General features: G+C 37.6%; 1 protein-coding gene across 1 annotated transcript; it reads left to right on the top strand.

Moving 5' to 3' along the window:
* The first annotated feature begins 15,943 nt into the window (after positions 1 to 15,943).
* LOC131315954 (probable glycosyltransferase At3g07620) lies at positions 15,944 to 20,329 on the top strand. The gene is made up of 4 exons (XM_058345207.1): positions 15,944 to 17,848; positions 17,954 to 18,084; positions 18,331 to 18,679; positions 19,441 to 20,329. The coding sequence occupies exons 1-4, from the start codon at positions 17,030 to 17,032 to the stop codon at positions 20,098 to 20,100; spliced, it is 1,959 nt and encodes a 652-aa protein (XP_058201190.1). The 5' UTR covers positions 15,944 to 17,029; the 3' UTR covers positions 20,101 to 20,329.
* The last annotated feature ends 7,274 nt before the right edge of the window (positions 20,330 to 27,603 follow it).

Here is a 27,603-nt window from a genome sequence, read left to right as displayed (position 1 = left end):
CACTACAACATTCATATTGTTTTCTGGTTTTGTGCAAGGCTTTGAGTATATGATGCAGTTTTCGTTCTGGTTGGTTTATCGAGGGCGCTGGTTGTGGCTATGGCCTGTGTTGGGGTTTCCAGTTGTTTTAGGTTTTGGTTTGGCTTTTCTCTTGTAGTTGTAGGTGCTTGTTAATTTAGTTGGTTTTTGACTTTTGAGGTTTGGAAGTGTTTGGCAGTTAGGTTTAGGCGTTCCTTTCCAATGGTTATTTTTGTTTTGGTTGACGTCTTGACTTCCTGTTGTGGGTCTCAGGTAGCATTTTCGTTTTTACCCTTGGTCCATTTAATCTTTGTATTACTTTTTTAAATATTAATAAATTTCTTTTGCCGAGAAAAAAATAAATAGAGTTGTGCTCTTATAGGTGGCAAAATTCGGTGTCAACATCCTAGATAAGCATTGTACCCGTAAAATCTATTTCTTTTTTTTTTTTGAATTATGATTATTTATACTTGGACCAGTAAAATATATCTCAAATTATACTAATTTTTTGCATACACTTTTTTATTCGAAGTCTAAAAGTATTTAATAAAACTTAGTCAAGGAATCAAAATGACGTAGTATTATCTAATTAAAGATAGGTAAGATTATATTACACGTCCATCTTAAAATAAGTGAGGTATCAACCCTACATTAAATGGAATGGAGATCTCCATTATTCCCATGAGTTTGTTTAGGAATTTGATGCTGAAAAAGGAAACCGAGGAAATAAAGAGGGTGTTTAGCATTTTGCTCTTTACATTTTTGGCCTTTTGAATTATGGTCAAAATGAATTATGAATGTCATATTGTTTGAGAGATATGTGTAGAATGCAATTGTTGGAACCGGGATTTGTCTTATTACTGGAAAATAGATTGCAACATACCATTTAGTAATCAAGATCAGAAACTTAACGGGCCAATATCAGGCGCCTAGAAATTGGCAATCGAGGCTAGTATTGGATACTATATCCGTAAAGCAAATCCGTCCCCACACTAGTGTTGTTGGGATACTCGAACGATTGCCTCCCAGGATTACTCGATCATCGACGAACAGAAGTATCACTCCAATCTATTCGACAAACGAATGAAAACTAGTGTAGTACTCTCCCTCAAACGCATTATGTATGCTGTGTAATTTTTCGGTCCAGAAAAATGAATGCAAATGATCCAGATTTTTGTAGGGAAATCCGTGACTCTTCGGAAGGGGGAGGAACCCGTTCGGAAAAATTGAACAGAAAGGGTGCAACTCTAATAGTGAAAAAATGCCACTTCAAAGGACACACCTTTTAGGTTCCCATTTCTTGTGAAGTTGGTTGCTCATCTCCCTCTTCCCAGTAGGGATCAAGGTTCGAATCCCACGGGGGCGGGGCTTTGGGGGTCAGGGCTATAGATAGCCTTTGAATCCCTTTGTGTTAACTCTAACACCATCCACTAAACCCCACCGATGTATACAATGTTGAAAAAAAGAAAAGAAAAAGGACACCTTTTCGGAACAAACGGCTGTTAATGGCTCTTATTGCCATGAAAGTTAGCTATTAATTTATTAATCAAAATCCATTTTTCCCAAACGCAAGGATATGAACTTGGAAAGACTTCAAGAAATATCTCAAGTGCAAACGCAAGGATATGAGCTTGGAGGATCTGGTTGTACATAGGAAGATAATCTGAATTTAGACAAGAGGGTTGTGAATTAGTACGTGGCTAATGCTAACATGGTGGAACAAGGTAAAGTGCAAGCATCTGCAACCACAACAAGAAAAGGAAGAAACCTGCCAAAGGAATTGACCTGGGGCCTAAAGGTGGTGTCGGCAAGAAGCCCAAATTTGATGGGAAGTGTTTTGTGTGTGACAAGCACAGACATCGGGCTGCTAATTGTCGTAGTAAGTAAGGAAATCAGAACAAGAAACTAGTGCAGACCAATACGACTGAGATGGAGACTCTTTCTGATGGGGTTGAAGAACTGACTTATTGGCTGTAGTTTCGGAAGTTAACATGGTAGGTTCAAATCCCAAGTAGTGATGGCGGGATATGGCACCACTCGCCATGTGTGTGTAGATAAGAAGATGTTCACCACCTATCAATTGGTGGAATCTGGCAAACAATTCTTCATGGAAAATTCCTTCAGTTCCAAGGTTGAAGGGCAGGGGAAAGTGCTTTTTAAAATGACTTCTGAGACGGAGCTCATTCTGAATGATGTGATGCATGCGACAGAAATTCGCAAGAATCTTATATCTGGCTCGCGCCTTGTCAGGAAGCTTGTATGATTTTTGAAGCCGATAAAATTGTGCTAACTAAGAATTAATGGGGTGTAGGTGCATGGGTAGGGGCTACATGTGTAACGGGCTCTTTAGAATAGATGTATGGTTTTTGAAGCCGATAAAGTTGTGCCAACTAAGAATTAATGGGGTGTAGGTGCATGGGTAGGGGCTACATGTGTAACGGGCTCTTTAGAATAGATGTAATGACTTAGGTTTCGGCCTCTCCGGGTGTCAATAAGATAATGACATCTTCTGCTTATATCCTTAAATTTTCTGATTTATGGCATGGTTGATTAGGTCATGTTAACTATGACACTTTGTGCCATTTAATTTAGTTAATTTATTTGCCTAAATTCCATATCAATTGGGATAATAAATGTGAAAATATGCGTGGAGGCAAAAATGGCAAAGAACTCCTTTCACAGAGTTAAAAGAAAGCATAGAACCTCTTGCACTAATTCACTCGAATTTGTGCGTTTTGAAATTTGTTCAAATCAACTTGGAGTTATCCAAGTCTCTCTTTCTCTCTCGGGGCTCTCTTTGAAAATTTTCAAACCCTAGCCGCCAACAATCCTTCTCCTCCCCCCCTTCTCAGGCGGCGGAAGGGGAGGGATCCTTCAGCCAGATTGTTTTTCGGTGATGTTTTGGAGCTTCGGTATCAGTGGTTGCGGGTAATTAAGATGTTGTCTACCACCGTTCTCAGCCTCCATCTTCTCAGATCTGTGACCTAACGCCGTCTACCGCATTTGCTGGGCAACCACCTCCCAACGATGTGTTTATATTTTGTGAAGCAAACGTGGTGGTTACGAGTCTATCAAGGTGGCTGCGAAAGAGTGATGGCAGATGTCTCGGTGGTGCTTCTTTTATTTTGTTATTTATTTTAATAATGTCCTCTTTCGAGGGGTTTGTCCTCCTTCAGAGGGTTTTGTCCTCATTTGAGGGGTTTCTTCTCATTGTGTAGGTAGTGGCGACGCTAGAATTATTACTTCATGCGGTCGAAATTTTTCTAAATTCACTAACATTTAATGTAATGATCCTAATTTTCGGTAAATAAAAATTTCGTTAAATATTTAAATTTTGTTTTAATTACTTGTTTTTACTTTAAAAAAATTCCTTTTAATTTATAATAATCCGTCATAATTAGATTTTAGTCCTAAAAATTTATATTTCTTAGCTAGAAATCCTACATGGCAAGTAGGGTTAGTTTCTAACCGATTAGTTGGAGAAACCGAACTACCAATCCACCTAGTTACAATTCCCTAACCTTAGATGGACCTTTTTGACCGTCTTTGAGCCTTATAAACCCCTCCAATCCTAATCGGACCTTTTAGACCTAGAGAGGTCATCATTATACTCCATGTCTAGTCATTTCAACCTTAGTCATCATCATTATTCCTTTACCCATTGGATAATAAATATTGGGAGAATTTTTGTCCCTTAGATAATGGAAGCTAGATTTGCCAATATGTTTATATATTTGATAAGACAACTCATGCCATCATTTTACTACCAAAAGAAGTCATCATTTTGCTTCCAAAAGAAGCAAACTTAGCCTTGTCATGCATGCAAGCCTAGGAAGAATAGCCTTGAACCTAATTCCCCTCTTAGATTTACTTTCCTAGATTTTCTTAGATGTACATATATGTATATATATATATATGTTCATAGTACTAGAGAGAGAGAGAGAGAGAGAGAGAGAGAGAGAGAGGGAGGGAGGGAGAGGGATGGAGTGTGTGGTATGCTTTGTTCACTCCCACAAGCTACCCCTTTAGCCTTAAGCCTATTTATGACTTGCCAATCCATTTCTAATCAATTTCTAGCATAGAATTCTAGCCTTTAATCATCCTAGAAATTGCCTACAACCTAGCCTAGGATTGACTAAACATGGGAAGACTACACATTAGTCTAGCCATCATTTCCTTCTTACTTGCAAGACTTACCAACCTAGGTTATAATTACCTAGGATTGCCTTTAAGTTTAAGAAAATCTTCATAATTACCTATTCTTACACCTAAGTTGGATTGACAAGTCTTGGCATGCATGAAAAGCTTGATTAGACAAGACCATACCTTTCATAATTACCCTTTTAACCATTGGACAATATTTGCTAAGAAAAATTTTATTTATTGGGTAATAGAAGTTAGTTTGGCTATAAATAGCACCCTATCTTTGCCATTCAACACACACCTCCACCCATTCAACTTCTCTCTCTAGAATCCTTGTAATTATTTTTTGTTCTTCTTGTTTTTTAGTTCTTCTTGTGTTCTTTAAGAAACTCATCATATATAGGTCGCCACTAAACCACCACTCGACCACCCTTTCAATTCAAAAAGTTTAAGTAGTTTAGTCAAGAACAAATTTCGAGAGAAATCTTTCTCTTTCGAAGCTACTGGAAGCTTACTGTAGGAAGTTACTCCATTCAACCGCTGACTTACCTTTCCGTAGTTGCCCTACCGCCAAGAAGAACGGTAGATTATCCTTATCCCCTATCTCTAAGTATACGTAGAATGTCCCTAACCGTTTTCTTTAAGTATATAAGGTTATCTTTCACCTATAAGGTTTGGAATGCATGATAATTAATAAACTTGTTTTCGCTAACGGAAGTATGATCATGTTAGAATAATCAACTTTTACTCTAATAAACATATGTTGTTTTGAACTTCCCACAAAGGAAGAAAGAACGATTTTTTGAAAGATAAGACTTTATCGTTGATAGAAGTATTCGTATTTTGATCTTTAGGATGGTTATGAGCATGTATGCATGAATTGCTTGCGTTACTTGTCTTGTTGTAAAGCATAAGTGATTTTCATTCTAAAGGCATCCGTACATGTGGCGTTATGCTTTAAGTGGTGATTTGAGCATGATTAGTAATACAGAGTTGGATAATCTTGTTAATTTAGTTTCAAGATTATAATGAATAATTTATGATTACATATGTGAAAAGTCCTACCGCGGAGTCGTTGTATGAAAACGAGACACAAAAACTGAGAAAGTAGAAACATGACACATAAGGTGTGTTAATGGCAAAGTATGTTTGAAACCGCAATGTGATCGGACTTGGTAGCCCATTGTGTGTGGAAACCGTGATGTGGCCGGATTTGGTAGCCCATCGTGTGGATTGCGAAAACCACAACGTGACCTGACTTGGTAGCCCGTTGTGTGAATGAAAACTCGCAATGTGGTCGGACTTGGTAGCCCATTGGGTGAATTGTGAAAACCATAATGTGTCCGGACTTAGTAGCCCATTGTGAAGATTGCCAATGGGGCCGGACGTGGTAGCTTCATTGGTAATATGGCTTAGTTATCCGCGGAGAGGAGCTAATGCAAAATTTTGTGTGCCAATGGAAACCCGGTACAGCGGAACCATTGTAAGGATACTCGGGAGACCGTAATGGCAGAACCGAGGTTGGGTGTGTTAAAATGACGATTTTGAAAATGTTGATTTGGTTAATGAAAAATGAAACCAGTGACACGGTCTACGAGAAGTCGCGTAGGAAAAACTCAGAAAATCATGGACACCAACGTTAGTTGAATAGTAAATGCGGATGTGTCATTATTAACTGTTTTGTCGAATATGTATGAGCTATGTGGAAATTATTAAATTTGTAATCATTTGTTCATAAGTTAAGGGTTAATGAGTATGTGTTACTCTATTGAGCTTTTGTAGCTCACAATATTACCTTTTGGTGACCCTGACATATTATATTGGTGGCGACACTGGTATAATGTGTCAGATCTTATAGACGAACAGGGTGAACTCTACACCTTGGAAGCTTTTGAAGCCGAGGAGCTGACCAGAATGGAAGAAGAGGCGGATCAGTAGATAGGAACCCTAGTTTACCCCCCCCCCCCCCCCTTCCTTTTGTTGAATAAAAGTATTTTTGTTAAGATTATGATGTAATATTGTGCCAGGCTTCATTATATTTTCAATAAAATCATCCATTTAACGTTCCCAAAATTCGGGACGTTACATTTAAAATGGTTGATTATAGCTCAATCAAATTTTTAAAGTTTTCTTCAAACAATTCCACACTAAATTAGCTCTTGATAATATGCTAAATGATCGATTAAATAGGTCTCAAACGAGTAAATCGGAATACGAGATTGATCTCGATAGCGTACATACTACGACAGTGGATTAATTTTTAACCCAAAAAATCTCTCCAAGCTCAATTTGTTTTCATACCCATTTGAAAAACTAAAATTTAGTCTTAGATTCCTTGTTGTCAATTCAAAACCTAATTTTCCGTTACACAAATAATCAGCAGGTGATGAAACTTTCTTGCTTCTTTGTAAAAAAAGAAAAGATGCATATTGTTCCCCTCTTAAGTTATCAGATTTGAAACCTCCAAGGTGGATTCAACTGATACGGCTTAATCCAAACAGGGGATGGATTGCTCTAGTTTTAATTGGGCTCCATGCTAATAGACGGTGGGATTGAGTTTCTAATAATTAATCAAGGTGCGAGTAAACTGGCACGACTGGACACTCGGAATTATACTTTAAAAAAGAGAAGTTTTTTTAACGGAAAATATTACGTAGTACTTAATTTGTAGTATGCACACTAGGATGGGGGTCATAAATAATTTTTAATGGGTTCATATCTTGACGAATAGAATTGTATAGCATAACACTAGTAGCATTTGAATTTGTTCCCATGGGTCAGTGGACCCCACTAGCTTCCTTATGCCGCCGCCACTGTCTATAAGGCGGCGCATCTATGCGCTTATACACTCTTTCTGTTGGAGTGTCGATCTGTGGACTTCCATGAGGATTTTTTGATAAATATTATGTCTTAACTTTTGGGAAAAAAAAAAAAAAAAGAAATTTGTTCAAACTAAAGGTGGTTATAAGTACTTTGTTACCTTTATAGATGATTGCGCCCGGTATTCAGAGTTTTTAATCGCTATATTCTTTGAATTGTAGAACTGGAATTCCACTAAAATGAAATGAGTATATTCTTTAGTAAATCATGGGTGATTTGGTGGTTAAACTGAAGTGCGCTGGGATTGTGGAAGATCTCGATTCCTGCTTGCTGATTACCCATGTTGGGGTAAAGATGGGTAAAAAATATCTTACTGTGCGAGAGTTTGAAATGAACTGATTTGATTCTGAAGAGAATTCAAACTGAAACTGACCCGTTGATGAAGACTTGCAACGGTCCATATATAGCCCCGACGGTGGAATCGTTAATTAACTATCTTCCTTGAGTCAATGATTAATTTATTGTGTGGACATTTTGTCATAAGTACGTGAGGCCTGGTGGGTTCTGACTGGAAAAACACTTTGCCCATGTACGTAAACTGTTTTATATGTGAAGACGTGTGACCCTTGTAATTAAATCAAAAGTTGTGATCATTGAGTTTATATCAAAGAATGCGACTGTTGTGATTAGCCCAAGAGAGGTGACTATTGGTGAACAAGCTACAAATTCTATGACTTTTGAAAAGTCACGAGCCAAATCTATTGTAAATGGAATGAGTAAATTCATATTTTGGATTATTTGAAATTCAGTTGAAAGCCAGTAGATTGGGTCACTATGTTTGATTTGGCATGAAATTGAAATTGGAATATTCTAACAATCTTGAGCAGATGGTATATAGTCATTAACAACTACGCCCCACAACATATTTTGTAGGTATTTTATGTTAACCAAATGGAAAAAGTGAGGAACGAGAAGTCAAAAAGTTCCTCTCCCCCTACTTTTGGCTTTTGTTCTCTGAACTTAAAAATCGAAAATACATTCTAAAGAGAATTCATCCCGGTGAGGGGGCCGAACACCTAAAAGCTAAAAATGGCAAAATGATGCTCCCAAACTGCCTCTCAAAGTAGGAAGCTAATATATTATTTTTCAAGCTGGGTTCATAGGGAAGCCTCCCTCGATGTTTATTTGATGCAGCAATAAAAATAAGCTATTACCGATTGAAAAAAAAAAGTAGGAAACATATCCACTTTTCCACGCTTTAAAAAAAAATGATCCCTTCAGTTACCTTCACAAATTTCAAAATCCAAACACAACCTAAATGTTTTTTTTTTAACTCGAACCTATATGTGACACTCATGTATAGAACTGTAGAGGTGACAATTTTAGCTTATATTTTTTAATCCGTCCAAATCCGTCCACTTATAACCCAACTCAATCTGCCCATATGGGTTCAACTCATATTTATATGGGTTTAGGTGGATTAAAATTGGTTCAATATGGATTAAAATGAAAAGATTCATGTTGGCCAGTTTTTTTTAATTGCTCCCGCCTTTAGTCCAAAACTTTTTTTAATTGTTCCTGTCTTTAGTCCAAAACCCACACTGGTCCAGAGAAGCAGCACTCCTCTCTCTCTCTCTCTCTCTCTCTCTCTCTCTCTCTCTCTCTCTCCTTAAATCGAACCCTGTTCCATCTTAATCTCTATTTCTGTAATTTGCTTCGTCATTCTCAACATATTTTATGTTATTCACCCAAGAGAAAAGCTGTTCAAAAAAAAAATTTAAAGCTGTTCAAAAAAATTCACTCTAGAGAAAAAATTTGTGTATATACACATTTTTACGAGTTCATGAAAAAATATCTTGTGTCACATGAGTTTTTGCAAGTTCTAAATTTTTCGATTTTCCTTTTTATAGGTCTTGCGATTTGTAGCAGACTCATCATAAACCTCTATTTATAATTTATAAGACGATCCTAGCAGAACGTAACCTCACGGATGGATTGAGGGGCAGATGAGCCCGGGCCACTGCCATAGCCCCTGCCCACACAAGTTTAAATTTTTTATTAGAATTATAGTAGTTTTTTTTTTCCTCGAATGGTCTAACTACGATATACTACACCCCATAGTCCATATAGTTTCCATTAAAAACACCGTCAAAATTAATGACTTTGTAGAGGTGACTCAACATAATTTTTAATGGGTGCAATCATCGCCTTGTAGACGATTCTCTGACGCGGCTTCTGACTCTTCGTCGAAGTTACGTTATTGTTTGGAGATAAAAAAAAAAGTAAAAACCTGATCTTTTAAAGTTTTTTTAGCCTCTAATTGCTTCAATACTTCTTTTGTTCCCGAAAGGTACGAGACAAAAATAAAGTAAAACTGAATTTCGATATTTTTAAGCCTAAACTGGATTTCGACATTTTTAAGCCAATTCGACATTTTTTTTAAGCCTAACTGAAGCTCTCGAAAAGAAGGGAGGGGAAAAATTACTTTTTTGATTCCTCTCGTCAAGACGATTGACAAGGATAAAAGTTGCAAAACAAACCAATGCGGAAAAAAAAATTGAATTAGGACAAAAAGGAAAAGGGGAGAAAATGGAAACGGGTCGGGGGATAAGAGGAAGGGAAAGAAGAAAAGAAAAAAAAGGGAGAAAAGGGAGGGGGGAACGGGTCAGGTCGGGCAGGTCTGAGTTTGACTTGACCCATATTCGACACGATCCATTTCAACCTATTTATTATTTGACCCGTATTCAACCCGCCTATAATTAATCCGCAACCCATTTTAATCCGTCCAAACCCGTCCATTTGTCATCTCTATATAGAGGTAAACCAATTGCTCATGCACCCCTCGCAGTCGAAACAAAATAAACAAACAATTCAATATCTTTCATGGATTAGTTGGTACTTGGCATCACAATTGTATTGAAATTCATTAGAGTTGGCCCGCTTCTCCAAAAATTGAATAAATAAACACGGATGATGCTATATATGGTGTCTCCTTTTGTCGGGGACACGGTATCCCCTATAATATAATATAACCATTCAAAAATTCACTACAACATGAAAGGCCAAAACTAGAAAATATGGCGAGGAAAATGGATTTCATTGCTGAAAGTACATTATCTGCAAGGAAATTCAATTTCATCGCCTTTTCTAGCTAGTGAGGATTTCCTCGTCAAAAGCTTACATTTGGGCGAGGAAAATCTTATTTTCTCGCCTTTTTTACGACTTATTAATTTTTTTATATATATAAGTCTCGCCTTTTTTACGACTTATTAATTTTTTTATATATATAAGTCTCGCCTTTTTTACGACTTATTAATTTTTTATATATATAAGTCATTCTTAATTATGTTCATATGTATTTGTAATATCACAATGGTAAGACATAATCAACTACATAGTTCAATATTATTATCAAATTTATTAAAATAAAAAAGTGATAAACGGAAAAAAATAGTTTCCTCGTCAATCGCATTGAATTGGTGAAAAATCTCATATTTGTCACTTTTTTTATTCTAATTAGCAATGAAATATATCTTGAAGTGTAGGTATCGAGGATTTATTCCATACAGTAGTAATGAAAAACTCAACAAAAGATACTCCCTCCGTCTCTTTTTAAGTGTCCTGCTTCGTAACTCCAACTTATTAAAAAGATATCATCATTAGACCTTTCATATCAACTTTTTCCTCCACTTTCCTTACTTACCTATCTTCATTACACTTTTACTCACTAACTTTTCAAAATGAAATATACTTTTATGGACAAAATAGACAATACACTAATTTTTACCCACTAACTTTACAAAATGGACACTTATTAAAGGACAACCCAAAATGAAATACAGGACTCTAAATAAGGGACGGAGGGAGTAATAAAGTTAAGAACATCTTGAAGTGATGTCGTATTGAAAATATCTCGAAGTTAATTAGATCATCACAAATCTATTTTCAAAACATTTACATAAAATACACTATTTCACAACAAAAAAAAAAAACACACTATTTCATATCTATTGTGCATTCATGCTGTAAAGGATTTTTTGTGTGAACCGTTATTGATTTTTATTTAAACCAACTTAGGTGATTCTAATGGCATTCCTTTGTAAATAGATAAATATGTTAAATATTAATTTCAAATGCAATTTTGTAAGTATCATGCATATTTTTATATATACATATACATAGTGTGTGTGTGTGGGAGAGAAAGATATTGGGTAATTTAAAATTTTAAAACATTTGATAAAGATGAAAAATTTTAAAAATTATTGTCTTTAGTGCTTTTAGGATGATCCTATTTGAATATTTACAAATTTTGTTCATATTATTATAGCAATGATGAAAAAAGCTTTAAAAAATAACTACGAATCTATAATACCCTTTGTATTTGGCAAAAAGAAGAAGGTCAAACGCACTCTTAAAATAAAAAAATGACAATGATGCCTCTTGTCACTCATAATCTAGTATTAAAATATATCTCGAGCTTATGACTACAAAAATTTCATTCCATAATAGCTAAGGATTATTCCATCAAAAAAATAGAATAATAACACATATTATTAGTCCTTTAAAAGTTACTGTTAGATACCAATATAACATGTTTCAACCAGAAAATTGTTGTGTTTGAGTCTCGGGTGCCTATGAAGATTAAATAATTTTAATTTTCTTGTGCCTTTACTTTCTGTAATTTTTGAATTCGGTGATTAATAATTTTTGTGCTGATCAAAAAATATATATTGTGCCAGCAAAAAGTTAAACTTGTTCGAATAAAGTTCAAATGCTATAAGAGTACAAAAAGTCAAAAGGACATAATTAATGTTGAAGAAACTAATTTAGAGAGGTGAAAGAAATTCTAGAATGTAATAGTATATAGGAAAAAGTTCACTTTTCTAACTCGAAGTGTCACGTAATGCAGTTGATAGGTGTTGTGTGTCTTAAGCAAGAGGTTGTAGGTTCGAGTGTCAGGAATTGCACAATATGCGAAGAAGGAGCTTTTTCGATTTTAATTTGTTTGGCGAGGAAAAAAATTCCTTGCAATTGTGTTTGAATAGGCGAGGAAATCTATTTTTTTTTTGCTAATACTGATAGGTGTTGTGTGTCTTAAGCAAGAGGTTGTAGGTTCGAGTGTCGGGAACTGCACAATATGCGAAGAATGAGCTTTTTCGATTTTAATTTGTTTGGTGAGGAAAAAAATTCCTCACAATTGTGTTCGAATAGGCGAGGAAATCTATTTTTTCTTTGCTAATACTTTTTGCGACAACGTTTAGGCGAGGAAAACTAGCGAGAAAAAATTTCCTTGCTAATACATTTTGCGAGGAAATCAGGTGCTTTTGCGAGGAAACTAAATCCTCGCTATACCCCTTTCGTGTTGTAGTGTTTCAAAGGCATAACATTTAGAAGGGGGACACCAAAGTTTTTTCCAATAAATACATTAAGCAACTTATAGGATAACAATACGCGAAATTATTAACCTCAAAAGACCGCAAAAATAGTACTCCAGTACAAATAAAATGAACTAAAAATCGCAAGGCTATGCATACGTCATTTTTGATATCTCAACGGTTGATGCTACTACAGGGATAGGATGAGAAGGGGTCGAGAATAGAATATGGTTCTTAATTTGTTGGAGTCTCTCCATCGATCAGACTATTTAATTTGGATGGAATTTCCGAATTATACATAAACTACTAGTGAGGAAATCAGCTTTTTAGCGAGGAAATTAAATCCTCGCTACAAGCCTCTCGTGTTGTAGTGCCAAATGACAACTGTGATGGGCAGATCTAAAATTTTTGAACGATTTCAAGTTTTTTGGGTGGGTTCTGATCGATGAGAGAAGAAAGAGGGGGTAACAGAGAGAGGAGTACGTATGTTTGGACGTCGCCGGAGTGGCCGATCTCCGGAGCCTCCGATCTGTGTAGAAACAAGCAACCAACCTAATAAAGGGGCTTGTTGAGCAAGGCCGGCTTTCAAGCCCAAGCCCCTAACATATGATGAGAATAAGAGGGGCAAATTATAGAGGTTCGGACCTGGCAGGGAGATGAACAGAAGGAATACGCATAAAGCTAAAACATAAATGAGTTCATAAGCGCCTGAGTTTTGTTTCGGAGAAACTGATCAAGTGGGTAGGGGTGTCTCATGTCTGAGAGAGAGGGAGAGAGGGGGACAACGAGCGGCGGTGAGGCCGTGAGGGGTTCTCTACAACGCAGAGGAGAGGATGGGTGGGTTTGAGGTATGAATTTGTGCTGTTAATTGTAACCCTAATTAATTATAAATAAAGGGTTATCACACTTCAGGCCCTTTAATCTTAACACATGCAACTATCTAGTCCTTAAATTTATGGACATATGCACTTCGACCACTGGACTCCTATATATACACACACACACACACACACACGGATCAAGTGAGAGATCCCTTATTTTGTTAAAATGCGGGACTTTCATTTTTCGATCAAATTTTGAAAATCCGAACCGTTCAATGTGTGCAGAACGTGATTTTAAGGGTCTCCGCTAAAAATCAGCAAAAAAAATGACCAGAAAGAGCTTCACCCGAGCAGTTTTTTTTGAACAGGAATGAACATAATCTAATGTATTTTTACTGTTGACTACTTATATGAACATAAACTAATTCATTTTTAAAATAAATCAATGCCGGGCGTAGCGTGTCCACTTGGATCCGTGCACTTGGATGAATTTGACACTTTAAACTAAATATGAGTTTTTTTTATGTGAAATTAAATGAAGCGTGTGCACTTGAATCCGTGCCGTGCATAGCACGAGTTTGATGCTAGCATCATTTATACTATATGGATGGTGAATTTTTTGACTAAGCTCGCTCGCACTACTTAATGTCCAAGAGAACTGATATTTTTAAGATCGGAAAGTAACAGTTAGTATTTTTAATTGGAGAGGAACTTACGAGTTAAAAATTTGTTAGGAATGTAATGACATGGGGAGAATTATTGAGGTTTGAAATTTTGAAAGAGACTTTTTTATGAGAACCAATTTGTCAAATAAGATGATACAACGGTAAGGGCTTCCCCTTTTCTCCCATTTTCCGACCAAATTTCGATGATCCGAGCCGCTCAATGTGTTCAGAACGTGATTTTAAGGGTACCCGAGAGAAATCAGCAAAAAAAAAGACCGGGAAGGATTTCATTAGAGCAGTTTTTATTTGAACCGTTCGATAAAAAACAAACAAAAATTGCTCGGATCAAACCCTTCCCGATCTTTTTTTGCCAATTTGTTTCGAGTACCCTTAAAATCACGTTCTGAAGACATTAAGCGGGTCGGATCATCGAAATTCAATCGGAAAATGGGAGGTCCTTACCTTGACATGGTAAGAGCATCCTTACCTTGACAAGGTAAGAGCATCCTTACCTGATTGAAATTTTATATATATATAAAAGGTTTGAACAAGACAATGAATATGACACCGTCGAATATACGATGGAAAAAAAAACGGCGACTAACCTCGAAGCTATCATGCATGACGTAATTACAGGAAATGGCTTATCTAGAGTCCTTGGACTGCAGGTGCCTAGTTCAAGTGATCGCAACCGTCACATAGTATTTTTAATAGTCCAAATTTGTTAATAATTTCTTACCAATAATTCTTTACCAGCACAAATTTTCAACAAATCTGAACCAATAATTGTAGATTTAAACGGCCCAAATTAACCAGCAAACGTTTCTCTGCAGTTGACGCAGGGTCCTAATTATCCTCTCCATTTTCCCATCCCTCCATAACCAAATACCTGAGCTGTAAGAAAAGACTTGGCAATGATCCTCTCCATTAAGTAACTGTCCAAGACAACGGCTAGAGATATCTTACAAGTGTCGATTCCATTAGGATAGTTTTAAAGAGTAGTGGACTTTGTAGCGGTAGCTGTACAGGTGTATCGGTAGCAGGAATATCGAATGATATGTAGCGAGAATCGGGTGTAACTGTCATGAATTTTAGAAATTGTTTTTGACGCCAAATCACCTGCTGCCATAGCTGTCACGTAGCGAGCAAAAAACCGGATATTAAGCGGCACGTGGAGGGAACAGGCCGATACGGGTGTGAATTTTTGATAGCACCGGTGTAACGGAGTGTTGCATTACCAGAGAGGTCTGAAAAGTCGCTACGTGGCAGCTAATATACACTACATAACGTGCCTTATTTTTTAATCTTCTGAAAAAGGGTGTTCGTGAGAAAAATATGGACTATCCGGACAGTAACTAGGGAGGATCCCATCCAACAGAACAATATATGTCACTAGGAAAAACTCAGAGGATCCTCCAGCTTGTAGATTGCTGTCGGCTCTGTCTAATTATCAATTCCACCTTAATTCCCTTTCAGGTACCTATTTTCCCAGTACATATTAAGGCGAAACAATTGGTGGGTTTGACTTAAGGCTCCATTTGTTTCAACATAACATGTTTTATGCCGGGAAATATTACGGTCAAACGAACGGAGCCTTAATTCCTGTTTTCTCTTTCCCTTTCGCTGAATTTTCCATGTGTAGGCTTAGATTAATTCCCCTTCTCTTGATCTAGTACTATGTGTGTTTGGCATGTGTTGATTGATGGTATGTCTGAATTCTATAGTAATTTGTTTCTAATAAGTTTTTTTTTTTTTGGGTTATTTATTTGGTTCTTGTGCTGCATGTTTTGAATTCTCCTTGGGGAATCAATTTTGGGTTTACGTTTGCTGTGGGAGGAAATTAAAGAGTGATAATCTGAAGCCTTTTAAGGCTTCTATCTGGGATAACCTTATTTTCTTAAATAAGGTAGCATGGGCACTTCGTTAAAGTAGCATGGGCACTTCGTCGGACGAGGATCCGTGTTGGACGCCGACACTCTCCAAGACACTCTCCGGTCCCAATTTTTTCATTTGGATACCCTAGAGAAAGTCTATAAAATGCTCTAACACTCTTGGGGCACGCACAAAAAGTGTGTGAAACAAAATAGTAGACTCTAATTAGTACTTAGGGAAGTTGTACTTTTTTTTGAACCAGACGATGGTTTGTTAGTTACGAAGACGCATGAACATAAATAGCAAGACATCTTTTTCGAAATACTTTTGTGAATGATACGATGATGAATATTAGTCTAGGGTGTTTGTGGTGTTACAAATTTAAAAGGAGAGCTTATTTTTTGTGGTTCATTCAGATAATACTCTACGTAGATATTATTTGGAATATGTTCCATAATACGTCGTGTCCTCCATTTTTTTCAAAATTATAACTGCCTGTGTCGGCGTGGTGTAGTGTCACGTGTCTCAGTTGGAGCTACATAGGTAAACGTGCATCAAATTATGTATGAATGTTTTCTCCAATGTTTCTCTGTTACTCTTTCACGCGTAAATCCAATCTAAAAATTGGGCTTCTTATGGGCGTTTGGCTCCGTGGTAGAATCAAGATCTATTGAAGTGTTTTCTGAGCTTAAGTGTGTCTATCTATCAGATCCGTTGTTCGAACCTGCACATTGCAACTGACAGCTGATCTAATCTGTCTTGTCCTATGATAGATGGACTTGGGTACGGGTACTTGGGTGATGGTGCGTGTTCCAGGGTCCGACCTTCCTAAAACGTAAATCATAGCAATTGCGATGTATCCAAAAGTTTACGGGTAATGGGGATAGATTGTGCAATATGCTCTCGCGGCTATGAATTCTCGTTCTCATCCGTGTGAAAGGTCATGAACAATGTTTCTTTCCCAGCTAATGTGAGCTTCTTTATCTTAAATAACACGAAAATTAGAAGACATTGTGCCTAAACTTGTTGCGGGAGTTGGAAACATGTCTCTCACCCTTACACAAGCACGAGTGTCCAACACGGGTACTTGCGTCTAGTTAGAAGAGTCGAGGTTAACTTACGGTTTATGTTTTACCATTATGCCAGTGGCTTGTGAGTTTCTGTTGAGTTCCTTTCCACTGCATAACTTCATGAAGCATTTACAACATTCAAAGTCTAGAGCTACATATAGGGCTGCCCATCTGAGTTTTTAGATTTGGAATTTTGCAGGGATAAACAGAGGTCAGCAGAGTTTCATCCGCTAGTTAATCCCGATATGGGTCACAAATCGAAAGTTTTATGGCAGTTTAAAGCCAGGATACTCGTATGGCTAATCGGGATGGTGTTTTCCATTTGGCTAATCGATATGGGTCAGTACTTTGAACTCCCATTTGGCAGTCGCATAACGTCTAGATTTTCTGCCGGCAATATATCAAGCAATATGACAATTTTTAACGATCTAAACTCCACAGCTACAGAAAATTACCTTCATTTTGATAACACAATCAAGCCCTCTGAAGGAGAGGACAGTGGATCCGAGAATAATTTTGTACCGGAAAAGAATGGAGGGTCAGATGATTCTTTCAAATTAGAAGCAGATACGGATCCAGCAGATGAATCTCCTTCGGTGGATTTTGTGGAGCTTAATGACAATTCAACAGTGGACATATCAATTGCTGCAGATAATAGATTAGCACCGGGGAAGGCTAGAGAATCCGCATACAGCTTTTTCGCTCCAAATAATGCTGCGACTGATGGTAGTTCTTCGTTAGGGAGTACTACTTCGGAAGAAAGTAATGGTTTGACGGAAGAGGAAAATGGAGGTATAAGTGCCACTCCAGCAAATATAAATTCTCATAGTCCGATCATTTCTGTTTATCCCAACACGTCTTTAGTGGACAAAGACACAGGCAACGTAATTGCTAAGGATGAAAAATCCAAGGAAGTACAAAGACAGACTGTTTTGCCCGAAAATAGTTCTTCCAAGAATAATGTTTCAGCTCCGAAGGGAGGCCTCAAGCAACCAGCAGTTGTGGTGTCGATATCTGAGATGAATGATTTGTTGCTTCAGAGTCACGCTTCATCATTTTCAACGGTATGTCCTTGTCTTTCACTCCGAAATTGGTCACAGAGAGAAAGATTTGATATCACTACAGATGCTTTTTTAACTTTGTTCTTTTGGTTCTTTTTTGGTTTGTAGAAACCACAATGGCCTTCTGCAGTGGACCAAGACTTGCAAAATGCAAGATTACAGATTGCAAATGCACCCGTTGTGGTCAATGATCCTACGCTTTACGCACCCCTCTATCGGAATGTTTCCATGTTTAAAAGGTTAAGTATGTTGAGCAAGCTTATTCTATTTTCGGCATTTTGGATTCACATGCATTTTGTATATGTTGAAACTTTCTTTGTGAGAAAAATGCAATCAAGTGTCGTTGAAATGCAATAGCTTTCGTTGTTGGGTAGGCGGCCAGAAACAAAGAGAACATGCAGCTCAATATTTAGAAATCATATCAAACGATATCCGATCAACATGATTTTTGACGCGCAAGTTTTAAAGTTTTTCAAGATTTTCAGGAGCTACGAGTTAATGGAGAAAATGCTCAAGGTATACATCTACAAGGAGGGAGGGAGACCCATCTTCCATCAACCAGTGCTCAAGGGCATATATGCTTCCGAGGGTTGGTTCATGAAACTCATGGAATCAAACAAGCACTTAGTTACTAAAGACCCAAGAAAGGCCCACCTGTTTTACTTGCCTTTCAGTTCTCGAATGCTGGAGTTGACCTTATACGTACCCGATTCTCACAGCAAAAAGAACCTGATAGAGCATCTCAAGAACTACCTTGACATGATTGCGGCGAGACACAGTTTCTGGAACAGAACTGCTGGAGCCGATCATTTTCTTGTTGCTTGCCATGACTGGGTACAACTTATGCACATTTCCTTTCGCTTTGCGTCAGTTACGTTAATAAGTATTCATCCATGTTTCCACCTGAGAAATTAGACAGCAACACGACAGGAAAATGCATGAAAATACAACAAATAGAGGCAGTTTAATTTTAAAAAAATTCTTTCCTTTTGCTTGTGATTTCCTGGATCACAGCAGTGAGGACTGGCTCCTAAACAGAATAAGAATGAACTAGTATTTTGAAATGAATTGGAAAAATCAAACACGCAATAAATAAGGCACAAAGAGAACACACAATATTACGTGGTTCTCCAAACTCGGGTACATCCATGGGAGAGAGAGAGAGAGAGAGCAATTTCCACGATCAACAATGATAATATTTTGTTTTTAATCGGAACACCTGCACTGTTTTGCTTGGTCATGCTCTTGCTAATTACTCCTTCTGTTCCATTATGTTTGTCCAATTTATGACTTTATTAACGTCCTAGATATTGTTTGTTCATTCTGAAACCAAAAACCTGTGGGCCGGATTCCCACTTTGCCCTTCTCTATTGTGTTGAAGCACAAGTCCAACTTGAATTGAAGGGCTGTTTTGGAAAGTTCAAGTTTGTAATTTGCACTGGTCGGGTTCTGTTCATGCATGGATTCCTCAACTTTTGGGACAGAGGGAGTGTGTATTCAGTAACTTCCAAGGCTAAGCAAATCCAAATGTAATCATACTACTTGGATGATTTGAACATTTTCTCACATCAAAATCCTCCTCCTTTTGTCCCCAGGCCCTATCTGAAACAAACCAACACATGGGCAATTGCTTGAGAGCTCTGTGCAACTCAGATGTCGAACAAGGCTTCCGATTTGGCAAGGACGTGTCTCTTCCAGAAACATCTGTGAGGTCACCTAATAACCCTCTATTGGAACTCGGCGGCAAACCTCCATCCCAACGACGTATATTAGCTTTCTTCGCCGGGAGCATGCATGGCTATCTACGTCCTGTTTTATTACAGCATTGGCAAGACAAAGATCCAGACATGAAAATCTTCGGTCTCATGCGCGATAAGGTGAACGGTAAGGTGAACTATGTCGAGCACATGAAGAGTAGCAAGTACTGTATTTGTCCGAAAGGGTATGAAGTCAACAGTCCGAGGGTGGTGGAAGCGATATTCTACGAGTGCGTTCCGGTCATCATATCTGACAATTTCGTGCCTCCGTTTTTCGATATTCTCAACTGGGAATCGTTCGCCGTTTTCGTCCCTGAGAAGGACATTCCGAACTTGAAAAGTATACTCCTCTCAATCCCACAGAAGAAGTATTTGGAGATGCGGAAACGGGTTAAGAAGGTACAGAAGCATTTTCTTTGGCATCCTAGGCCTGTGAAGTATGACATTTTCCACATGATTCTCCACTCGATATGGTATAACAGAGTTTTTCGACCCTAATAGAAATTAATTTTGTTGATTTATGGAAAAAGCTGGCAGCTGGAGTACATGATTTAATTTAAGTTAAATTTTTTTTTTAAGTTAGGCTAGGTACAACACTGAGGAGAAAGAATTCTTGTAATAACCAGCAGTTCATTCACTGTCACTGAGGAGTGTGTTGTAGTGTTTAGAAGTGTCAATATTTGATGTACATAGATTTACAGAAAAATAATAAGTTTACAAGAACACAGAACGCTCTTCTTCTTCTTTTTGTTCTTCCAAACTCAACTTATTTCTTTGTTTTGTTCGTCTTTTCTAAAATTTTGTTAGGTTTGCATGATTTTTCTTGGATTAATCATCCGTCTCGATGAGAGGAGTCTAAAAAGTATAAAATTATGACCAAAAGCAAAAAAAATCATGGAAGATGGAAAAAAAATATCAAAGAGTTGTCTTTACGTCGAAAAGCTAAATAAAAAGTTACGAAAAATAAAAAATATAGAAATAAGTTCCAGACTTATAAGTTTAAAAAACGCAGAACGCTCTCTTTCTCTCTCCCTCCAAGTGTGTGCCCCCGTAAAATATGAAAAAATACGTACGTATATGTACCTATCTTATTCTATTACTACTACTACTTGCTCCGTCCCAAATTGCTCGCCACTTATTGGAGACCGTGCATTTTGAACACAAAAGGCAGCTGGCTTAAAGCGCAAAGAGTGTTACGATTGACTAAAACTGAAGCAGCTACTTTCGAAGTACCAGAAAGAAAGGCAACGACCGATATCATTTACTCCCCTCGTTCCTTTTTAAGTGTCCTGCTTCGTAACTCCAACTTATTAAAAAGACATCATCATTACACCTTTCACATCAACTTTTTCCTCCACTTTCCCTACTTACCCATCATCATTACACTTTTACTCACTAACTTTTCAAAATAAAATCTACTTTTAGGGACAAAATAGACAATACACCAACTTTTACCCCCCTAACTTTACAAAATGGACACTTATTAAGGGACAGCCCAAAATGAAATACTAGACACAAAAAAAGGGACGGAGAGAGTAGTATAAAGCACCATATTCCTCCCCTAAAAGTCGTGAAATGCTTGCTCCAGTTAAGCAGCAGAGATAGAAGCCATCGCTTAGACGCTACTTCTTTGATGCCTCCCGAGCAGAGGAATAACTAGAATAAAAAAAAAACAGGGGAATGTCAATGCATCTAGAAAAAAATGATTAACCTCTATCAATAGCCCTGTTAATCACACGAGCCATATATCCTTGCTTTTCTGTCAATCACTAATTCTAATCTTCCTCCCCAATAGGACATTATGGTGCCGGTATAGGCCAAAATCCGTTATGATTCAATTTTGACCAAAATAAATATTAATACGACTTTTTTTCCAAATTTTGTTGAACCAACTTAAAGATGGAGTTTTTAAATATTAATCCCAATAATCCATACCCACGTAAGTATTCATCCCACTCACTTTTAGTGGTTATTTTTTCATCCTTCCAATGTGTGAATTACCTTCTTGCCCTTTTTAATGATATATGTATGTATAGTTATATATTTGTTTCAGATCTTGGTGGGATTTGATTTTTAATGATACTTAATAGGTGATTTCAAAATGGAAAGAATGCACAATATTAGGGAATTCAAAAAAAAAAAAGAATAATTGGGGAAGAAAAAAAGAGATAAACTTCCAAAATAATTCATGATTTAATCGGAAAAAAATAATCATAATTTCATGAATACAACATGATTATAAAAATACAAATTTGAGTCATGCTTTAATGAACCAAGAGGAATACACCATGATTCCAGGAATACATCATGATCAAGTCGCAACCGCTCCTCCGCCATCACCTCCACCTCTATCTCTTCCCGCCGCATCCGCTCTCCTCTTCCACCTCCTCCTACACCATGAGTGACGAAATCATAGTTCTGAATACCGTTTCGGACAAGGTACCGATTTTCCTACTGGTACGGTACGTACCGGTACCGGTCAGGTACCGGATACTATTTCGGATTTACTGCAACTACAATATATATATATATATATATATATATATATATATATATATAATAATTATATATAATTATAATTCAAAAAAATCCCCCATATCATACAATTCATCATAAAATATCTCTAGTCTCACATTGCTTAGTTACAAAACTTTTTTCCACTTTAAATGACTTTGCACACTAGTGAACTTGTGAGTGAGGACCCAATAAGAGATCTCGCGCGCTCGGAAAAATGTGCCGTGGCCGAAGGCAATTTGGAAAAATTGATTCGGAACCCAATTAACTGGGTGCGCGTCACGAGTTATTCGTGCGCAGGGGGGGTGCAAATCCAAGATCTGAGCCTCGCACACGTACTATGGTTAAGCCCATGTTTTGCTAAAATTTTGAAAAACGTTTTTTTTTTTATTTTTTTGGGAAAAAAATCTTGAAACGTTTTTTTTTTTGGGACCAGAAAAGAAAAATGTAACGTAATAAAAATACACTCTACAAAATTTCGGCCGGAAATTCCGATATGCCGATACCGGCCGATATTCCCCGAAAAGTCCGGTACCGACCGGTATTGGGACCAGAACGAAATTGGGGGGTTAGGATACCGGTTCTTTGTCAAAACGGTATGTACCGGCCGGTACGGAACGGTATCAATAACTATGGAATCTGCTTGATAGAACGAACATGAAATCTGCTTGATAGAACGAACATGACTTATTTAACTTCCACATCCAGTCTATGTAAATACAAAGAAAAACAAACCAAGATCCGCTCCAATCTCATATGAATAGCACGAAAAAAAATGCAGAAATAATTTAAAAGATAGACCATTACAAGTCGTTGAGAAGATCTCAAACTGACTCATCTCCAATTTGCAAGGCTTTGAGCACCCATTCAAAAATGAAGACGTTGCAGGGGATGCGAAGCACGCCTTTTTGCTCGTGACCGTACTCTTGAGCCGATCTTGTGAATGCTCTTCCTGTAACTTCTTGTAGAGAATGCTTAACAAGCCGATCTACAAAAACTTCCGTAAATGCTCTTCCGTTGCACCGGGGAAAAAAAATAATTCCTGTAAATTGATTGGAAGGTGGGCTTTGGGTCATGGGTGAAAGACGGGTTGGATGGTCAAATAGAGAGAGACGATTTGCTTGGTGATGGTGGCTGGACCATGGAAGGAATAAGATGTGGATGGAACACTTATCAAAAAATAAAAAAAGATGTGGATGGAACAAATGTCCATTGGTGATGGTATCTATTTTCAGAAATTTTGAAATAGATATGGAAAGCGTAACTTTAGGGATTTGGTAGGTGTAGATATGCATAAATTAAGGCACAAGATCTCCGTAGTTATTTTTCAATCCCAAAAATCATTGCCTATGTAGGCTCCTAAAAACTAAATATAAATCCCATAAATATAGTCTTACAAGGGTAAGATGGGGTTTTTTAAAATTAGAGGATAAAAACGTAACCTGGAAAAATGACAGGAATGAAAACATACGTCAATTAAAATTCGAGGATGAATATTTAATTCTTCCCTTAAAAGATTTCTTTGAGAAGAAAAATTGGTGTGACTTTTTTCAAAAAACATATCTCATAAATACATTACTTTTTGAGTGCAAAGTGCTCGATTCTCAAAAAAAGCGAATAATTTTGTACGGAGAAAGTACAATTATTGTTATTTTTATTATATCGGGATACCCGAATTGGTGCGGAAAAATTTATGAGGCCGGACTCACACTTTACTTTCTTTATTATTGTCCTGAAAATATGGCTGCCCCTTTTGCACAAAAGGCAAAAGCAGTCATAGCGATTGGTTTTCGATCCATATGTTTTGGAACAAATATATCTTTGAAAAAAGCAAATTAGGGATGGTGCTGTGTATCTCTGAGCCGTCGGATCGTGCATCCGAAGGCTCGGATCTCATCTCGACAATGAACGGTTCTTGATCGTTAATAGTCAAGATGAGATCCGAGCCGTCGGATGCACGATTCAACAGCTCAAAGCTACCCAGCACGGTACTGTACATCTCACTGCACAGCACCAATCCGATGTCCAAAAAACCTCGCACACCATTAAAGTGCATTTATCTCAAGATCAATACATCATGATCATGTGTTTAGTATTTTCAAAGGGCTATATATATAAAAAAGAAGATTAGTTTTGATCATTGAAGTGAACCTGATCGGTGCCACCCTTCCTCCTACCACAACCACGAGTAGGAGCCGAAACCGTACACTCCTTAACCTGTCCATCTGCGATCACAAACAATCCGCCCCATCCTCTTCCACATCAATCACTCCCTTCAGGCAATCTTGTTGGGAAAAATACGCGGAATTCCCACAAATATAAACCACAGAGGAAATTAAATAATGTAGAGGGCCGAAATATCCGAAGGATCACAGGGTTCACAAGGTCCAGAAGGGGGAATAAAGGTTCACACGCTGTTTGACCCGTCGTCCAGCTGTCTCAGTTCGTTTGTAAACAAGTTTGGGCTTCGGCCTGATGTGTCATTAGTTATCCGAAGGATAGACGGATCCGCAGGTACTTCACCGAACGTCGAATGCCTTATCCGAACGTTCATATGCTTGAGCTCGCTCGGTGATCTTACCAAACGCCCGGGGAGGGACATCCTCTCGTTCGGTAAGTTGTTCTTCGGAAAAAACACTAATCACTCGGATACTCTTCGTATGTCAGAAGTGGGCTCCACCGAGTACAGTCAATTATGGCACCTTCCAGAAATATCTTTTCATAAGTAAGCTGTCCTTTCTGATATTCGAAGTGACATCTCTGAACGATGTGACCTTTCTGACACCGACCCATGTGACTCTGTAAGATCTGGGAAGTGGTGCTCACTAAATGGCCCTGCTGCAGGACGCCATCCGAGCGTTACGTGACACGTGGAAAGTAAAGCCAACTTGCTCAGCATTCAACTCCTTCACCTATAAATAGAAGGGTATGACCATCAAGAAAGAGGATCCGAAAAACCTCTTCTAAACTGAATTCTCTCCTCTTTTAGCTTATCTTTTGCCAAACTTCTTCTTCTTCTCCACCTACTGACTAGTTCGTCGGAGCTTCTTCCCGGAGGAACATCCCCCTCCGGTTGTGCAGGTACATCGAGAGTGGCGTCATCTCTCACGGCCCAATACACGGAGACAGCTACACAGGAAGGATCACAAAGAAATCCACCCCCACAAATAACTACAGCGAACGGAATCTAAAATGCGCAAAACCACAAGCGAAACAAGAAAAAAGCAATTTTACGTGTGGTTCGTATATCCACGAGACCGGAGTTTGATTCCACTATCAACAAAGTTTTACAAATGGTTTTACAAGAGATTTAATAGAAGGGTCTTACAAACACCCTTAGATGTATCCAACCAGTTGCAATACAAAAGAGGAAAAACCTCATCAAAATGGATAAATCAAACCCTCCAAAATAGCTGAATGGAGAGCCCAAACTGGAAGTAAAGCAGCCCTAATAGATTAGGAGAACCAAACAGCCCTTAAGCTTCCACCTTTTCACCTATGGACACGAGCACACAAAGGCTCCTCACGTTTTTTTTCCATTTTCTCCCAAAAGTTCTGATAGTATTTTCCCAAACAGACAAAACAAGGTAGCTTCCAGGAGAATCTTACTAATGCCATCAAATCGTGTGACAAACGTGCCATTGTGTAGAATATTCCACCATAAATAAAACTAGCACAAAAAACGAAAATCCTATGTGTACCGATCAAAATGTAGGGAAATCGTACCGACGGCCGATCCGAGCCGTCCAAAAATTTTATAAAAAAAAACCGAGGATATACATATATACACGAAAAATAGGGTGTTTAGATCAAGCACCCTACACATATCGGATGCCGTTGATTCCCGCGTAAGGCCCCTCGGTTTTTTTTTTTAAATTTTTGGACGGCTCGGATCGGCTGTCCGGTGGCCGGAGATGGCCGCGCGCGGCCGTCGGTATACCGTCGGTAGGAATCCTATCGGTGCAAATAGCACCACTCCCCAAAAAATATTCTTTTGGGCCAAACACAAATTTGGTCTCTACTAATACATTATAACATAAGGCGGAAAACTTAACAAATCTTAGCCCTTTTTTTTAACGGTAAAAGAAGTTTTCATTAATCATAAAGATGCAAAGATTAAAACAAATCTCAACCTTTCCCCCACTGCAATTCTGCAAATCCAAGTCATCTCAGTTCCACAACAATCAATCTCTCTCTCTCTCCACACACACAGCTTTTTTTTTTTTGTTATAAAGGTGTCAAAAGTCGATCTACACAAACCTCAATTAATCTACGAACCTCAATTAATCTTAGTCATGAAGTCATTAATTTTGGAGTCATGAATTTAATGATGGGTCAAATTTCTTGTAGCATCAAAAAATATTATTTTTACTAAGGATAAAAATGGAACTTCCAAAATTTGAAATAGTCAATCTATTACTTGCTAAGTAAGACCCCGTTTCTACTAACAAAAAGTACTAAAACTTAACGAATTATACCATTTCGTTTCTACAAACAAAAAACACCTAACAACTTCTCAACTACAAATAAAATTCTACAAAATTTTCACTACCGGAAACACCCCTTAACACCTTACCTATTGTTATGGCGTTATGCTCTTACTCACAATGGGGTACTTGCAAGCTCGGCCCTGAAGTTTCCGAGGTTCTAGGCGGGCCGGGGTTTGAATGGGCCACTTATTTTCTAGTATATTAATTAGTTGTTGGATAGAGGAAACAAGAGGGTCTTGTAATTCGGTGTGGTTGTACCACCTCTTTAGTGCCTCACGTTGTGAGTTCGAGAATCCTAAGCTTACCTTTTTTTGTACAGGTTCTAAAATTTTGCGTTAAAAATTCAGTGGGCCAAGGATTGAACTCGCGATCCTATGCTCCATACACATGCGACTTACTACAGTGCTACATTAGCCTATTTGTAAAGTGGTTCACATACATAATACTCACTCCGTCTAGATTTGTTTGTCCATTCTAGAAAATCCACCTTATTAAAAGTGCATAATTATTATACTTTTTGAACTTAAATTTTTCAAAAAATGCCCTTCAAACAAAATTGAACTTGTCACATCAATTCAAAAAGTAAGGGCAAAATATGAATCTCATAGGATTTTTTTCATTTGATTTGTCAAACTAGACAAACAATTTGAGACACTAAAAAGTCAAAAAGTAGACAAACAAAATGAGGCAAATGAAGTATTAACATACTCTCTCTATTCCAAATTGAGAGTTCTTTTTGGGAATTCCAACTATTTAAGGAAAAATGCAATGATTACACTACAATGTCTATTATTTCTACCATTATCCATATATTCTACCTACTTTATAACACTTATATTCACCTTTGAGAGACACTTTTAAAAAATCACTAAATTTTTCCTCCTATTTTTGGAAAAGGACCATTATTTTGGAACGACCAAAAATAAAATTATGGACTCTCAATTTGGAACGAATGAAGTATTTTACTATTTGGAAGTCCAATTATTTAGTCCAAAAT

This window comes from Rhododendron vialii, chromosome 2a (genome assembly GCF_030253575.1).
Source record: "Rhododendron vialii isolate Sample 1 chromosome 2a, ASM3025357v1".
NCBI classification, from domain to species: Eukaryota; Viridiplantae; Streptophyta; class Magnoliopsida; order Ericales; family Ericaceae; genus Rhododendron; species Rhododendron vialii.
Note: the sequence above shows the minus strand (reverse complement) of the source record. Positions and strands in the feature narration are given on the sequence as shown.

Excerpts from the sequence above, each read along its gene's own strand:
- LOC131315954 (XM_058345207.1), top strand. The coding sequence starts at position 17,030 with ATGGGTCACAAATCGAAAGTTTTATGGCAGTTTAAAGCCAGGATACTC. Across the intron at positions 17,849-17,953 it reads ACGCTTCATCATTTTCAACG|AAACCACAATGGCCTTCTGC; the intron begins GTATGTCCTTGT and ends TTTGGTTTGTAG. Across the intron at positions 18,680-19,440 it reads TTGTTGCTTGCCATGACTGG|GCCCTATCTGAAACAAACCA; the intron begins GTACAACTTATG and ends TTTTGTCCCCAG.